Source organism: Bombina bombina, chromosome 2 (genome assembly GCF_027579735.1).
Source record: "Bombina bombina isolate aBomBom1 chromosome 2, aBomBom1.pri, whole genome shotgun sequence".
Lineage (NCBI taxonomy): Eukaryota > Metazoa > Chordata > Amphibia > Anura > Bombinatoridae > Bombina > Bombina bombina.
This window is the reverse complement of record NC_069500.1, coordinates 807317316-807335028: the sequence shown is the minus strand read 5'-3', so window position 1 is coordinate 807335028 and position 17713 is coordinate 807317316. Positions and strand designations below refer to the sequence as shown.

Sequence of the window (17713 nt, the reverse complement as noted above, 5' to 3'; positions counted from 1 at the left end):
GACAAAATAAATAATGAAACTGAAAGTATATGGCAGAGGGTTTTTTTATAAATAAGATTTATCGTTTTATATTACCATCTCAAAGTGTTTATGTAATGTCCCTTTAAAGGCAACATCAACATTAGAAGGATTGCTTAGTCATTATGAAACATTTTCTTTTATTGTGGGAGAGAATATCTCACGTCCGTATCCTATAATGTTGATTTAAATTATACACTAACACCTAAGATTTAGGCTGTTCCCAAACTCTGTTCCATAAACAATAAGAGGATTATGAAAAGGACAATTCTTGTCAATTGACATATAACCTGAGCACTTTAAAGTAAAGTAACTACAATAAACTTGTCCATTAAGCTAGCTGATGCCTATGGTTATTGGTCACACATCAGTGCTATCTGCAACTTTGCAAATGTTTCCTGTAAGAACAAATCTTTATACATATTCCCATCTGGGTCAGAAGATCTGATGTACTTGTAAAGATTTAGGTAGCTGTTGATATAAATAGTTTCAAGGTATTCTGACCACATTTCTAAGTCATAGTGAGCCAATCAAAAATGTCAGTTGTTGAAAGAACCTTCTATTCTGAGGGTCATTAACCAAGTCAATTTCTGAAGACCCATTATGTGACCCAGGAAGATCACAAATTAATTTGCTGAAGCTCCTGACTTGTCCGCACTAATTGTCATTTTAATGATCAAATATTATAGCTCTGCTTATAGGAAAACAAATTAGCAAAAGGCTTTGGGCACTTCAGAAAATTGGAAGAACATGTAAACTGTGTGACACAAGTCGCACTAGTGAAGCTCCAGCAAATTTTGGAGACTGTAGTGTTAAAAGAATACTCATCAAGAGCTCTACTGTATGTAATCCTCATACATCTCCTTCTCAAATGAGTACCAAGTCACTCACAAATAAAGATGATGCGCTGCATACCTGCTGCTATTTAGTCTTACATCAGATCTATTTCTGCTTCCTGTACATAACCATGACTTGGCTCAAGGTGATACCATTAAAGAAAGAGAAACCTGAAACTGGTTACCCCAAATCAAAGCATAACAGTCACAGATGCGTATAAATGATTAACCATGCCCCTGCTGTCAAGAATGCCAGTAATAAATGGAAAGGAAGATAGTACCCATACATACTGTAGATTGAGGTCCTGGGACTCCGTTCCTTTGGGTTTGGGACAATGAGCAGTGAGTTGATTTAATAGATTTTGGTGAAAGCAGTAGAGTTTTCACAAGACAGTGACTACACACAGGGAAAAGAGACGTTTCCATTTTCTGAATGCACATGTATATATTTACTATATTTTAATGTAGTTATTAGCATCTTTATAAAATATCACTTCTTCACATCTATAACTTATATTGTACAGCAACTGGTGATCTCTTTAACATTATGGAAACTTACCAAGACCCCCTTAATCCATCCAAATTTAACTATTCCACTGGACTCTGACATTTGTAACATCAGGTCATTTTCTGCAATACTTTCTTGCTCTCCATTGACAAATCCATTAAGTGATTCCTAGAATTAAAAGAAAAACAAATTCAAAAGTCTAAAAATAAAGGTAAAACAAGCAAACTGAAGATAATGCATTGGAAGTAGAAAACAAAAATAGGCTGTGACTGTGCTGATCATCTCCATGCCTAATTTTATGAAGCTTTAACAAAAGTTTGTTTTAATTTGGCCATTTTTTGAGTGCAGCTTCTTTTTTCAATTGGTGTCTTTAGGCAGTGTCGTTATCCGCTGCAGTTGGCCCCTCACAATTCACTAGGGCTATTGTTGATGACGTCATAGCCTAACTTGTGTGTTGAAAGTGACTTTGTACTTGTAGTGGATAACCATTTCATACGAGGCACATGATTTTAAACATCTTTCCCATTTACTCCTGTTGTCAAAATTGCTTAGTTAGCTTGGAATCTTCTGTTCAAGAGTAAACCTAAGTAGGTTCAAAGGGCTCAGGAGCATGCACGTTTCTTTAGCACTGTTTGGTAGCAGTGTTTGCAACCATGTTTGTAGTAATGTTATACAATTCTCCCATATGGTCCTAAAGAGCCTGCCTACATTTGCTCTTTAACAAAGGATACCAAGAGAACAAAGCAAATTTGATCCTTAAGAAAACTGGAAAGTTGATTAAAATTGCAGGACCCCTAACAGTTACATTTTGATTTTACTCTCCATATAAGTTTTTCGTTATCAACAACTTTGTGGAAATACTATTGGCACTCAGTATACACCTAACTGTGCCTCTTTATTCATGGAAGGGAGACATAGAAAGTCAACTAGATTTATGCAAATAAAACCAATTCATGGTTTACTTGATATAAGATTAACTTTTTGGACTTTAAGGGACATGAATTCCAATCAGCCAATAGAATGCAAGGTCAATCCTATTGGCTGATTGCATCAGCCAATAGGATTTTTCCTACCTTAATTCCGACTGGCTGATAGGATTCTGTCAGCCAATCGGAATTCAAGGGATGACATCTTGGATGACGTCACTTAAAGGACCAGTCATTCAGTCGTCGGCCGTCGGATGAAGAGGATGCTCCGCGTCGGATGTCTTGAAGATGGACCCGCTCTGCTCCGGAAGGATGAAGATAGAAGATGCCGCCTGGATGAAGCCTTCTGCCGGTCTGGATGTCCTCTTCTGGCCGGATAGGATGAAGACTTCGGACCCTCTGGAGGACCACTTGTGCCCGGCTGGGTGAAGACGTCTCAAGGTAGGGTGATCTTCAAGGGGGTAGTGTTAGGCTTTTTTAAGGGGGGATTGGGTGGGTTTTAGAGTAGGGTTGGGTGTGTGGGTGGTGGGTTTTAATGTTGGAGGGGTATTGTATTTTTTTTTACAGGTGAAAGAGCTGATTACTTTGAGGCAATGCCCCGCAAAAGGCCCTTTTAAGGGCTATTTGTAATTTAGTATAGGGTAGGGAATTTTATTATTTTGGGGGGCTTTTTTATTTTATTAGGGAGATTAGATTAGGTGTAATTAGTTTAAAATTCTTGTAATTCTTTTTTTATTTTCTGTAATTTAGTGGGGTTTTTTTGTAATTTAGTTTATTTTATTTAATTGTAATTAATTGTAGGTAGTTTAGGTAATAAGTTTAATTATAGTGTAGTGTTAGGTGTAATTGTAACTTAGGTTAGGGTTTATTTTACAGGTAAATTTGTATTTATTTTTAACTAGGAAGTTATTAAATAGTTAATAACTATTTAATAACTATTGTACCTAGTTAAAATAAATACAGAGTTGCCTGTAAAATAAATATAAATCCTAAGCTAGCTACAATATAACTATTAGTTATATTGTAGCTAGCTTAGGGTTTAATTTACAGGTAAGTATTTAGTTTTAAATAGGAATAATTTATTTAATTTTAGTAAATTTATTTAGATGTATTTAAATTATATTTAAGTTAGAGGGGTGTTAGGGTTAAGGTTAGACTTAGGTTTAGGGGTTAATAAATTTATTATAGTGGCGGAGACGTTGGCGGCGGCAGATTAGGGGTTAATAAATTTAATATAGTTGCGGCAGCGTTGGGGGGGCAGATTAGGGTTAATAACTATAATGTAGGTGTCGGCGATGTTGGGGGCAGTAGATTAGGGGTTCATAAGTATAATGTAGGTGGCGGCGGTGTCCGGAGCGGCAGATTAGGGGTTAATAATATAATGTAGGTGTCAGCGATAGCGGGGGCGGCAGATTAGGGGTTAATAAGTGTAAGATTAGGGGTGTTTAGACTCGGGGTTCATGTTAGGGTGTTAGGTGCAGACATAAAATTAATTTCCCCATAGGAAACAATGGGGCTGCGTTAGGAGCTGAACACTGCTTTTTTGCAGGTGTTAGGTTTTGTTTCTGCCTGCTCAGCCCCATTGTTTCCTATGGGGAAATTGTGCACGAGCACGTTTTGCCAGCTTACCGCTACCGTAAGCAACGCTGGTATTACTGTGAGATGTGGAGATAAATTTTGCTCAACGCTCACTTTTCTGAGGCTAACGCCGGCTTGAAGAAAACTTGTAATACCAGCGTTGGCGGTAAGAAAAAAAGGCTTGTTAGCCCCGCACAGCCTTACTGACAAAAACTCGTAATCTAGGCGATAGTGATTTAAACAAAATTAAAATGCTTTTAAAATGATATTAGTGGAACAAAGATAAAGCGATGAATTATTAATAAATACACACCTTATCAATCAGTACTGTACCTTAAATGAAGAAGAATAAATTAACTATAAAGCAGACTTATTGTGTAACCCAACTATTGGTTTTATATCAACAAAAACATAGTTTTAACGGTGCATAAGAACTAGTCCCTTAGGGGATTTTTGTTTTGCCATCCCTCATGCTTGCCTTCATTTTTATCTCATTGGAATTTTGTTTGTGCTCAGGAATTGGTTTCTTACGCATATCTTTGAGCCCTTATAACTTTTTAATGCAATTTCTTTACAATATTTTTTTATCAGACAGTTATTAAGAGTAATTGTGCATTTAAAAGTATTTTTGATGTATTTTGTGCTACTTTTTGTCTTGTGTAACAGCTAACCTGAGCTCTGAAATTGCGCCAAGCTAATGCGCTTTACATTTGATTAAGGTATAGTTTAGAAACTGGTGGTGAAAACATTTATCTCCATTAAGGTCTATGGAAAATGTTTGTTACCACACTTTTCAAAATTTTACCACCTCAATGGAAACTAGGCCTAAATGTCCCAATCTCAAAACTCCACTAACACATACCAGTTCCCTTCAAGCACTTAGCCCTGAAAATACTTCTACTAAAGTAAAATAAAAACAAATATTAAAGTCCAAAAGTTTCTACTTTTAGTCTAGGAAAGATGTTTTCCATCTCCAGCCTCTTCCATTGAGCGGTGACAAATTTCCTTGTGGTCCTTTTCCTTGTTATGATCTTTGCCTCATTTTGGATTTACTTTTATTTATTTATTTATTTATTAAGAAAGTCTGACTGGGTTAATTGTCAAAACACGTGCCCTAAAACTTCACACTGGTTAACCACAGCTTTACTCAGCAGTGTAATACTATTACAATGCAGACTATGGGGCCTATTTATCAAATGTCTTGCAAACCTGATCCGACAGTGCGGATCAGGTCCGCAAGGCATCGCTGAATGCGGAGAGCAATACGCTCTCTGTATTATGCATTGCACCAACAGCTCACAAGAGCTGCTGGTGCAACGCCGCCCCTGCAGACTCGCGGCCAGGGTGTCAATCAACCCGATCGTACTCGATCAGGTTGAATTCCGGCGATTCCTGTCCGCCTGCTCAGAGCAGGCGGACAGGGTTATGGAGCAGCGGTCTTTGTGACCGCTGCTCCATAACTTGTGTTTCTGGCGAGTCGGAAGTCTCGCCAGAAACACGGGCCGTCAAGCTTCGTTCGGAGCTTGATAGATAGGCCCCAAATAATCAGGGTAACATATAACCTGTCATCCCATTTACCTGTTTATAATCAAACACTTGTTAGTCTATGGGACGGGCAGTACCGCAGTAAGGCACTGCTCTTGGTATGCAAAGAAGTGGAGCAGTGTTGCAAAACAGTAAATCCTTTGCAAATATTTTTTTTTAAGTTTAATGTCCCTTTATGTTTAGATAGGTCAGGTCAGGAGACACATTTACTTTAAACTTGCAATACGAGCGCTTACCCGACACGCGCAAAACCTCGCGATAAACCCAATATTGCTTGCACTAAAACAATAGAACTCCACTAGTAATCTGGCCCTAAATGGGCACACCACCCGGCTGATTGTACTGACCACCCAGCTAAAGCAAAAGCCAATATTAAGCCAACATTAGCTACTATTAAATGTTTTCAACGTTTGTTAGAAAAAACAGAATTTATGCTTACCTGATAAATTACTTTCTCTTACGGTGTATCCAGTCCACGGATTCATCCTTACTTGTGGGATATTCTCATTCCCTACAGGAAGTGGCAAAGAGAACACACAGCAGAGCTGTCCATATAGCTCCCCCTCTGGCTCCGCCCCCCCAGTCATTCGACCGATGGTTAGGAGAAAAAGGAGAAACCATAGGGTGCAGTGGTAACTGTAGTTTAAACAAAAATTTTAACCTGGCTTAATTACCAGGGCGGGCCGTGGACTGGATACACCGTGAGAAAGTAATTTATCAGGTAAGCATAAATTCTGTTTTCTCTTACAAGGTGTATCCAGTCCACGGATTCATCCTTACTTGTGGGATACCAATACCAAAGCATTAGGACACGGATGAAGGGAGGGAACAAGACAGGTAACCTGAACGGAAGGCACCACTGCTTGCAAAACCTTTCTCCCAAAAATAGCCTCCGAAGAAGCAAAAGTATTGAATTTGTAAAATTTGGCAAAAGTATGCAGTGAAGACCAAGTCGCTGCCTTACAAATCTGTTCAACAGAAGCCTCATTCTTGAAGGCCCAAGTGGAAGCCACAGCTCTGGTGGAATGAGCTGTAGATAGTTCAGGAGGCTGCTGTCCAGCAGTCTCATAAGCCAATCGGATGATGCTTGTCAGCCAGAAGGAAAGAGAGGTAGCAGTCGCTTTCTGACCTCTCCTCTTACCAGAATAAACGACAAACAAGGATGATGTTTGTCTGAAATCTTTAGTTGCTTGTAAATAGAATTTCAAAGCACGTGTAATAGCCGTTCCTTCTTAGAAGCTGGATTAGGACACAATGATTTCCTGGTTAATATTCCTTAGGAAGAAAACCAGGTTTGGTACGTAAAACTACCTTATCTGAAAGAGACTTATTTCTTACACGCACTGTTACAGTACTGCTGCAGTAATGAAATGTTACCTGAACATTGTTGGGGCCTACTTTGTGACGAATACGCATTGAGGGTTACTTTATAGTATGTGTGAGACTTCTCTGGCATTCAAACTAACCTCTATATATTTAACTTTGCCCTTTAGTTAAACCGAGACTCTTGCTTCTATTAAATATCTATTATTTCTAAACTGCATTGTGTTCAGCACTATTCTAGACTGTTTACCCAACTGGCATATAAGGAGCAGTTTATTCATCTGATTACAAGGTGAATAAGCAAGATGGCACATCGCAGAATGACAAAAGCAGACAAAGTGCTGAAGACAGCTGCAACAGGTCAAAGCCCCGCGGGTGGGTTTTTCAAACAATTTGAAAAGAAAAAAGTCATAGACCCCTCATTAATAGAGGGCGACAATGACTCCTTAACTTATACAACTGAATCACAACTAGAAGACGGCCCAGTCACACTAAAAGCTATGGAAAGTCTGATAACACAAGTAAAAACGTGTATTCGCGAGGAATGCGCTGACTTAAAACGTGAAATTAATGAGCTGGGCTTTAGAGTCGAAACACTTGAGGATGACAGGGAAGAACTTGTCAAGGAAATTAATACTATGTCCCAACAGATCCAGACACAGCAAAGTACAATCACCATGTTGGAAACTAAAATGGACGATATAGAGAACCGCACGAGGCGTGATAACCTCCGCATCAGGGGAGTCCCCGAAACAGTAGCTAGAGATGCCATACATCATTTCCTTCAGGAAATCTTTCAAGCACTAGCAATTGCGAATTCCTTTGTTATCCAAGAGATCCCTATAGAAAGAGCTCATCGCACTTTACGCCCTAAACCGGGCGAGAACCAGCATCCAAGAGACATTGTGGTTTGTTCCAGAGTTTCAGAGACAAGGAAAAAATCCTCAACTATGCTAGACAACAGCAAAACTTCTCACACATGGGCTTAAAGATTCAGATATTTCAATATCTATCGACCAGAACCTTACAGCTGCGCAGAGAATTCACCGCTATCACGTCGCACCTCAGAGCACAGAAGATCCCCTATAGGTGGGGGTTCCCCGTATCACTACAAGTCCTCAAAGATGGCAAGAGACTAGAGTGTAAAGATCCAAATGAAGCTGCCTCATTCTACAACCTTCTTGCTATCCCTGTTCCGGAGGTTCCTACAAGTACACCCCCACAACAGAAACAGGCCACACTGAGCACTTTTCAAATCCAAAAAAATACATGGTCTGAAGTGGTGAATAAGCAATCCAAGAAGAAACCGGTACACAGAAGCTCTCCTTCTGACACTTGAACTGTCATATTAAGTCATGCACGTGAGTTCCTCAATCTTTTTTTGACTTTTTTCGCTTTGGACTCCTTAGTGAGGGCTAATTGCCTCAACAGAGTTCATACACATTATAGTCAATCAGACTGTTAGTTGTCAATCAAATTCTAGTATGTAAACCAACATGCACTAAGTTCTCAATATGTCAATATATCAGTATATCAACTGTTTACAAATTGTATTCGTTCAGGTTACCTGTTTAATGTTTAGTTTTTACTCCTTGTTTTTTCCAGACAGGTGTTGCAGTTAAGAAACAGGAAATGTTTAGTAATTTTTACTGTTATCTTTTATGACCCTTTCTCCTTTTCACTTCCTCATAGCTGTTCCATTATGTTAGTTTCAAGACCTTTTCTCCTTTTGCTCTTCCCCCTCCTCTTACGCTGCTATAGCAAACTGATTCTTAGCAGTCTCAATTCTTTTCCTCCTTTTTTCTTTCACTGCCTTCTCCTTTCTCCCTTTCTTTTTCTGCCACTACCACCTCTACTCCCCTCCCTAGTTCCTTCCCTGTCTTCTCACCTCCATCAGATATTGTTGGTACCTCATTGCAGTACTTTGCGAACAGCAGCATATATCCCCCTTGTACCCTAACCCCTGTACCTGAATCCCCTCCCTTCATACCCCCTCTCCTCATACAGAGAGTGCAGAGATATCACTAGTTAAAATCTAAAGCCTACCTCATCCTATCAACATGCCATTAAATCCCTCCACCAACTCTTTTACCATAGCTACACAGAATGTCAAGGGCTTTCTCTCAGCAGAGAAACGGTCTATAGCTTTCCACGATTTATATAAAAAACAAATTGACATTCTTCTCTTGCAGGAGACCCACTTTACCACACTTAAAGAACCTAAACTATCAACTTTCCTCTATGACCAGCATTTTACGAGCTCTGGCCCTGGCAGGAAAAATGGTGTTTGTATCTCCTTCAGAAGGGGGACCCCTTTTGAACTTCTTCAGAAATATGCTGAATATTGATTATTGTGGGCTTATTGTTTGGCAGACCCCTTACAGTAGCCAATATTTATGCTCCCATCCGCCCAACCCCCTCCTTCTTCCATAAAACCATTAATCAGCTAATAGATATTGCTAAAGGCCCGATCATATTAGGGGGAGATTTAAATTTTCCCATTAACCCAATCTTAGATACCTCCACAGGTAAGTCATACCTCAACCATAGAAAAATTAAAGCCAACTGGTCTGCAATTCAATCTCTCCCTCTATATGACACCTGGCGAATTTCACATACACAAACCAAAGACTTCACCTTTTTCTCACACTCACAAAAAACATATACAAGACTGGACTACCTTCTCTGTGACCAGACGATGCTAACCTCTTTATTATATTCTAAAATCAGCCACACAACATGGTCTGATCACAGTGCAGTGATCGACTCATTCACCTGGTCAGCTAGACCTCTTAGCCGCACAACATGGAAACTTTATGATCTCGTCTTCTCAGACCCTCAACTACCAGTAGAAATCACAAAAAAAACTACAGAATTCTTTTCCATAAACAAACCCATTGATACATCTACCACCAACAACTGGCAAGCATAGAAATGCTTCATCAGGGGCGAACTTATCAAGTAAACTAAAAGACAGCGCACGCAGAGAGCAGCGTTTTATAACTCTTTGACTGACAGACTCGTGCAAGCTGAAAGAGCTCATAAAACTAATCCGCAATCTAATCAACACTATGACACTTTACAACAAGCTAGGGAAGACCTGAATAACTACCTTATAAAGGGCGCACACCTTCGGTCCTTAAATCAAAAATCTAAATTTTTCATTGAAAAGAACAAATCTGGTAGAATGCTAGCCAGGTCCCTCAAAAAAAAGTGATTCAAAACTTTTATAAAACAGATCACAGGCCCCTCTGGACAAACGTCCTTTGATAGTTCCTCTATTGTGAATAGTTTTGCTTCCTACTACACTTCTCTCTACAACTTAGGCTCCAATGACCATGAAGCAAAAGCTAACCTAATCAACAAATACCTAGAGACAATTGACCTTGCGACACTCTCAACAGAAGACATTTCCTCCATAGACCGACCGTTTCATATCACTGAAATATTGGCTGCTATTAAATCCTTACCAGCGGGGAAAGCCCCAGGTCCTGACGGATTTACACCAAAATTCTATCACTTATTTGCCCCCTTACTTAGCCCTCACCTCCTCGAGCTCTTCCAATCTATAGATAAGCAAGGCTCATTCACCAAAAATCTTTTGGAGGCAGCTATCACAGTTCTCCCCAAACCTGGTAAATCCCCAGACCAAGTCAAACACTATCAACCTATATCTCTCATAAATGTAGACATCAAGCTATATGCTAAGGTTCTGGCTATGCGCCTCAACAAATATCTTCCGAACCTGATCCACACGGACCAGGTTGGCTTTATACCTGGGAGGGAAGCTAAGGACAACTCCATCCGCGTTCTCCAATCACTACACACAGCTTGTACCAGTAACACATCAATGATCGTGCTTTCTACAGATGCAGAGAAGGCTTTCGACAGGGTCGACTGGGATTTTCTCTGGTCGGCCCTGTCGAAATTTGGTTTTTCTGATGTGTTTATTAATAGAATCAAAGCTTTATACACCAATCCTACAGCAACAGTAAGAGCGAACGACATCACGTCCCATAGCTTTCAAATACATAACGGCACCCGTCAGGGATGCCCCCTCTCCCCTCTCCTGTTTGCCCTCACAGTTGAGACCCTGGCTGCCCATATCAGGAATAATACAAATATTAAAGGACTAGACTTTGGCTCTATACACCAAAAATGTCTGCTATATGCGGACGACATTATCTTCACTTTACGTACCCCAACTGTCTCCGTACCTCACCTTTTGTCGGAATTCGAGGCCTTTAAGGCAGTATCGAATTTCTGAATTAACATGGACAAATCGGTCCTTCTGCCGATAAATCTACCTGAAGAGGAACTTATTTTCCTCTCCCACCATACTAATTTCTTGATAGACAAGTCGTTAAAATACCTCGGTATTATGATCTCCTCATCCATCCCAGCCCTTTTCGAATACAATTATGGGGTCCTTTCAAAAGAAATCCATACCCTACTCAATAACTGGCATAGACAGAACCATCTATCCTGGCTTGGCCGGGTGAACGCGGTATCAATGACCATACTCCCTAAATATCTATACCTTTTTCAGGTCCTCCCCCTAGAATTACCGCCCAAATATCTAGACACACAGCAGAAACTAATTGAATCCTTCGTGTGGTCGCATCAATGACCGAGGGTTGCAAAAAAGAATCTATACCTCAGCAAAGAGAGGGGAGGCCTAGGGATCAACAACTTAATAGCCTATTATAAGGCAGCACATTTGGCCAGAGTTGCAGCTTGGAACCATTCTTCTCCCGCTAAGCCTTGGGTCCAGCTAGAGGCATCACTTCTACCAGAACACAATCTAGCCGAAATTTGCTGGATCCCAGAGAGACACAGACCGATACAACACCAACCCAACTATTACATTACATCTACTCTGGGGGTCTGGGATAAGACCGTTAAAACTACTTCAAACACCTTCCGTGCAGTCTCCCCTATAACCCCTCTACTCAACAACACCACTTTCATTACTCCAGATCTTATACACAGCTCACACCTTTCGGCCCACCATACACCCTCCACAGTATCTCGCCTCTTTCACAATGGACAATTTCGATCACAGACAGACCTGAATTCTAAATTTGGCCCTCCCTTCCACAAATGGTTCTCCTATTTTCAGATCAGACATGCCTTATTGACCTCACCACATGGTGTCAGTGAACTAACAAGTTCACTGACACCATTCGAAGTACTATGTACAACCCCCTCCCTCCTGAAATCCCATGTATCCCTGATTCATAAAATTCTGCAGAGCACCCCCCCTGTACCCTCGCCCTCATACATGACAAAATGGGAGAGGGAACTTAACGTGACATTTACTCAAAAACAGCTACTGAATATATTTTTATCGACAAAAAAATCATCCATATCACCAGTGCTAGCCGAACTTAACTATAAAATTCTAATGCGCTGGTACCTATCCCCCGTTAGGCTTCATAACATCTTTCCAGGGGCTTCGTCCCAATGCTAGAGGCATTGTGGGGAGATTGGATCCCTCACTCATATTTTCTGGCATTGCCCTCAGCGTAAGCACTACTGGCACACAGTAAATACACATATCAATCACACCCTCAGCTCAAACATTACCCTAAACCCCACTTTGGTTCTGCTTAACGATCTACCAAATCTTAACTGCCAATACCGAAAGAGACTATTGCAATGCATGCTAAATTCCGCTAAACGCCTAATTCCTAGGTTCTGGAAAAAAACACAGATCCCCTCTCCACAAATGTGGATCCGCAAAGTTGGCCATGTCCTCTCATTAGAGAAAATACATTACAGTTTTCATGGTAAGGCTGATGATATCTCAAATATCATATTCATATGGGAGCAGGCGGGTCTGAAGGAGCCTTCGGCCTCCCCGCCTCCCCCCAAGAGGATATTCTCATAGACTAACCTAATACAATCTCTAGCACTCTCTGACAGGTCCCAATCACAATTTCCCTCCCCTCCCTGCCCTTCCCCTTTTCTCCTTTCCCCCAACCGCTGTTCTTGTTCATATTCATATTCATTAATAGATAGTCATAAATACTTGCTGCAATGAGAGTATTTTGCTTTACTCAATAAATAGTAATGTGTATATCAGATGGTTAACTTTTTCTTCCCTAGTGTTCATGGACTTCACCCAAATCAAAGGACTTTAGCACTTCAACTTTACCCCTACAGAAGGGGTTGTGTCATCTATGAAGTCCTATTGTTATTATTGTTATAATTGTTATTAATCCCTTGGTATCCATCTGATGTTGAATTCTTGCTACTCATATGTTTTTGTAAACTCGGAAAATCAATATAAAAGATTTAAAACAAAAACAAAAAACTACCTTATCTGCATGGAACACCAGATAGGGTGAATTACACTGCAAAGCAGACAATTCAGAAACTCTTCGAGCAGAAGATATAGCTACCAAAAACAAAACTTTCCAAAATAATAACTTAATATCTATGGAATGTAAAGGTTCAAACGGAACCCCTTGAAGAACTGAAAGAACTAAATTGAGACTCCATGGAGGAGCCACAGGTTTATAGACAGGCTTGATTCTAACTAACGCCTGTGCAAACGCCTGAACATCTGGTACTTCTGCCAGACGCTTGTGCAAAAGGATAGACAGAGCGGATATCTGCCCCTTTAAGGAACTAGCGGATAGACCTTTCTCCAATCCTTCTTGGAGAAAAGACAATATCCTTGGAATCCTAACTTTACTCCACGAGTAACCTTTGGATTCACATCAACAAAGATACTTCCGCCATATCTTATGGTAAATTTTCCTGGTGACAGGTTTTCTAGCTTGGATCAGAGTATCTATGACTGATTCAGAGAACCCGAAGGGAAGGGCCACGAACTGGTAATGCTTGTCCAGAAAAGCGAACCTTAGGAACTGATGGTGATCTTTGTGGATAGGAATATGAAGGTACGCATCCTTTAGATCCACGGTAGTCATATATTGACCTTCCTGGATCATCGGTAAGATTGTCCGAATGGTCTCCATCTTGAAGGATGGAACTCTGAGAAATTTGTTTAGAATTTTTAGATCCAGGATTGGTCTGAAAGTTCCTTCTTTTTTGGGAACCACAAACAGGTTTGAGTAAAAACCCAGTCCTTGTTCTGTAATTGGAACTGGACATATCACTCCCATCTTGATCAGATCTTCTACACAGCGTAAGAACCCCTCTTTCTTTGTCTGGTTTAAAGACAGACGAGAAATGTGGAACCTTCCCCTTGGAGGAAAGTCCTTGAACTCTAGAAGATATCCCTGAGCAACTATCTCTAATGCCCAGGGATCGGGAACATCTCTTGCCCAAGCCTGAGCAAAGAGAGAGAGTCTGCCCCCTTCCAGATCCGGTCCCGGATCGGGGGCTACTCTCTTCATGCTGTCTTAGTAGCAGCTGCAGGCTTCTTGGCCTGTTTACCCTTGTTCCAGCCCTGAAAAGGCTTCCAGGTTGCCTTGGGCTGTGAAGTGTTACCCTCTTGCTGTGCGGTTGCAGAGGTTGAAGCAGGACCGCTCCTGAAGTTGCGAAAGGAACGAAAATTAGCCTTGTTTTTAGCCTTAAAAGGCCTATCCTGCGGGAGGGCATGGCCCTTTCCCCCAGTGATATCCGAAATAATCTCTTTCAACTCTGGCCCGAAGAGGATCTTTCCCTTGAAAAGGATATTCAGTAACTTAGTTTTAGACGACACATCGGCCGACCATGATTTCAGCCAGAGCGCTCTGCGCGCCATGATGGCAAAACCAGAATTTTTCACCGCCAATTTAGCTAATTGCAAAGCGGCATCTGTTATAAAAGAATTAGCCAGCTTTAGAGCCTTAATTCTATCCATAATTTCATCATATGAGGTTTCCGTCTGTAGCGACTCCTCCAGCGCCTCAAACCAGAAAGCCGCTGCAGTAGTCACAGGAATAATGCAGGCAATAGGTTGGAGAAGGAAACCTTGTTAAACAAAGATTTTCTTTAGTAAACCTTCCAATTTTTTTATCCATAGGATCTTTGAAAGCACAACTGTCTTCAATTGGTATGGTTGTGCGCTTGGCAAGTGTTGAAATTGCCCCCTCTACCTTAGGGATCGTCTGCAATGCGTCCCGCCTGGGATCAGTTATAGGGAACATTTTCTTAAAGATAGGGGGGGAACAAAGGGTATACCTGGTCTTTCCCACTCCCTATCCACAATATCCGCCACCCTCTTGGGGATCGGGAACGCATCAGTGTATACCGGGACTTCTAGGAATTTGTCCATTTTACACAATTTTTCTGGGACCACCATGGGGTCACAATCATCCAGCGTAGCTAATACCTCTTTAAGGAGTACGCAGAGGTGTTCCAGCTTAAATTTAAACGCTAAGGAGTCTGATTCTACCCGCTGAGAAACCTTTCCTGTATCAGAAATTTCTCCCTCGGACAGCACATCCCTCACCGTCACTTCAGAGTTTTGTGAGGGTACAACAGATAAACCTTCCAAAGCTTCTGATTGCTCATACTCTGTTCTTAAAACCAAGCTATCATGCTTTTTATGAAAAACTGGCAGTTTGGATAAAAATGCCGCCAGGGAATTATCCATGACCGCTGCTAGTTGTTGTAATGTAATGGGGGCCAATGCGCTAGAGGTACTAGGCATCGCTTGCGTGGGCGTGACTGGTGTAGACACATGGGGAGAGGAAGGTGGGCTATCCTCATTACCTTCTGTTAAAGAATCATCTTGGGCTACATTTTTATCTTTAAAATGCATAGATACATTAGCACACTTAAAACACAAATGTAAAGGGGGTTCCACCATGGCTACTAGACACATAGAGCAACGTCTATCTGTAGGCTCAGACATGTTAAACAGACAGCACTCAAAGACTGAAAAATACAATTTGAGAAAAAAACGGTACTGTGCCTTTAAATTATAAAAGCGCACACTTTTTTACTAAATGTTCAAAAATGATCCAATCTGTCTGAAAATTTCACCACACTATCTTAATGCTTTGTAATGATTGCACAGCAAATATCAAGCCAATTAACCCCTTAATGCCCGAACCGGAGCAACCTAAAGTTTACAACCGGTTAGCAAACTACAGCACCATGCCACAGCAATCTGCTGTGGCCCTACCTTGCCCTGGGGATTAGATTGATGAGAAATAATCCTCTACGAAGTCCTCAAGAAGTTTTGGGATCCTCCACGTGAAGCTGCATGAAGCTCTCTGCAACATGAAGTGCGCAACTGAGGCGCAAAATTTAGGCCCCCTCCCTCTCCACTCCGGAGTTGTGGGGCCTTCAAAACCCTAAATAGGTGTCTAAAATTCTGCCATGTGGAATAAAACCCCAAATAACATTCCAAAAGTGATAAAAACTTGTACAATGATTATAATTTTACTATAAAATAATCGATTGCCCTTTAACAGTGTCCACCAGTTTTTTAGCCCTGTTAAATAAGCCTTCTTTCTATACTGAGTCTCAGAATATGGCTTACCTTCCCCACATGGGGATTCTTGTCAGTCTTCTAGCATTACTAAGTCTTGACTAGAAAAAGATGACTGAACATACCTTGTAGCAGTTAAGCCTGCAAACTGTTCCCCCCAACTGAAGCTTTCTGGTACTCCCCAGTCCTGTGTGGGAACAGCAGTGGATTTTAGTTACAACATGCTAAAATCATCTTCCTCTCAGCAGAATTCTTCATCACTTTCTGCTACAGAGTAAATAGTACAAACCGGCACTATTTAAAAATAACAAACTTTTGATTGAAGATATAAAAAACTACAAATCTAACACCACATTCACTTTACCCTCCCGTGGAGATGCTACTTGTTAGAGCGGCAAAGAGAATGACTGGGGGGGCGGAGCCAGAGGGGGAGCTATATGGACAGCTCTGCTGTGTGTTCTCTTTGCCACTTCCTGTAGGGAATGAGAATATCCCACAAGTAAGGATGAATCCGTGGACTGGATACACCTTGTAAGAGAAATTATCATTAAATCAAGTTATGTTAAATTATGCAATTAATTTGTGCTTTAGATAACATATAAGTAACATTTATAAATAACAGAACATTTTATAATAATGCAAAGTATCGTGCAATTTTAAACAACTTTTCAATTTAATTCTATTATTTAATTTGGTTCCTTCTCTTAGGCCTAGATTTGGAGTTCGGCGTTAGCCGTGAAAACCAGCGTTAGAGGCTCCTAACGCGGGTTTCTTACGGACTCCAGTATTTAGAGTTCAGTTACCGACACTCAAAAAAAACCTAACGCTCACATTTCTACCGACACCTCAGACCCAGTAGTAAACATATACCGACAAAAAAAAGATCCACGAATCAAATAAAAAATATTACACAAACTACACTTACAGTCATACAAACACTACACTATGTTTATTTTTCATATTTAATAATTTTTCATCAAAATACAAAGGATTAAAGTTGCGAGATCTCGGGTGTTAGAAAAAAAACAACACAAATCCATTTTCCCATTGACTTACATTGACACACGGGAAAAGACCCTCATATACCTACATCTAACTAATAACATTATCACAAATATACACTCATCGATGCATACAAACAATATACACCACATGACATACACAAAATATTTATTTATTACAAAAAGAACACGATTTAGTTACTTTTTCACAAAAGCTCATGACGTCATTCACTTTACGAGGAAAACCAGTCTTAGAAAAAAAACAAGAACAAATTTTAGAGCCTCCATTGACTTCTATTGGGAAGACGTGCTCGTGCACGCGAAACCCTCATTTCCCTAACGCACGCAAATAGCGTAGACAGAAAAACTCCAAATACCAGCGCTAGAAAAGACATGATTTCATGCGTTAGACCCAGCTATGATAAATAGATCAAGAAATGACTATTTCCCTATGGTGGATTTATGGATTTTACTGTTTGAATATTCACAACACCATTAAATTCTTTCAGGATTTTATATTACATCAACTACAAATCAACATCACTAGTAACAACATTTTTGTTTTAAAAATATTACATTTA

At 40.4% G+C, this 17713-nt stretch overlaps 1 protein-coding gene across 1 annotated transcript in view; it reads right to left on the bottom strand.

The window, feature by feature from the left end:
* The window catches only part of LOC128647309 (solute carrier family 12 member 2-like), a 415312-nt gene that overhangs the window by 219223 nt on the left and 178376 nt on the right, over positions 1-17713 (bottom strand). Inside the window, exon 2 of the mRNA XM_053700093.1 lies at positions 1414-1530. Within this exon, the coding sequence (XP_053556068.1) occupies positions 1414-1530 (117 nt within the window). The remainder of the gene's footprint in view (positions 1-1413; positions 1531-17713) is intronic.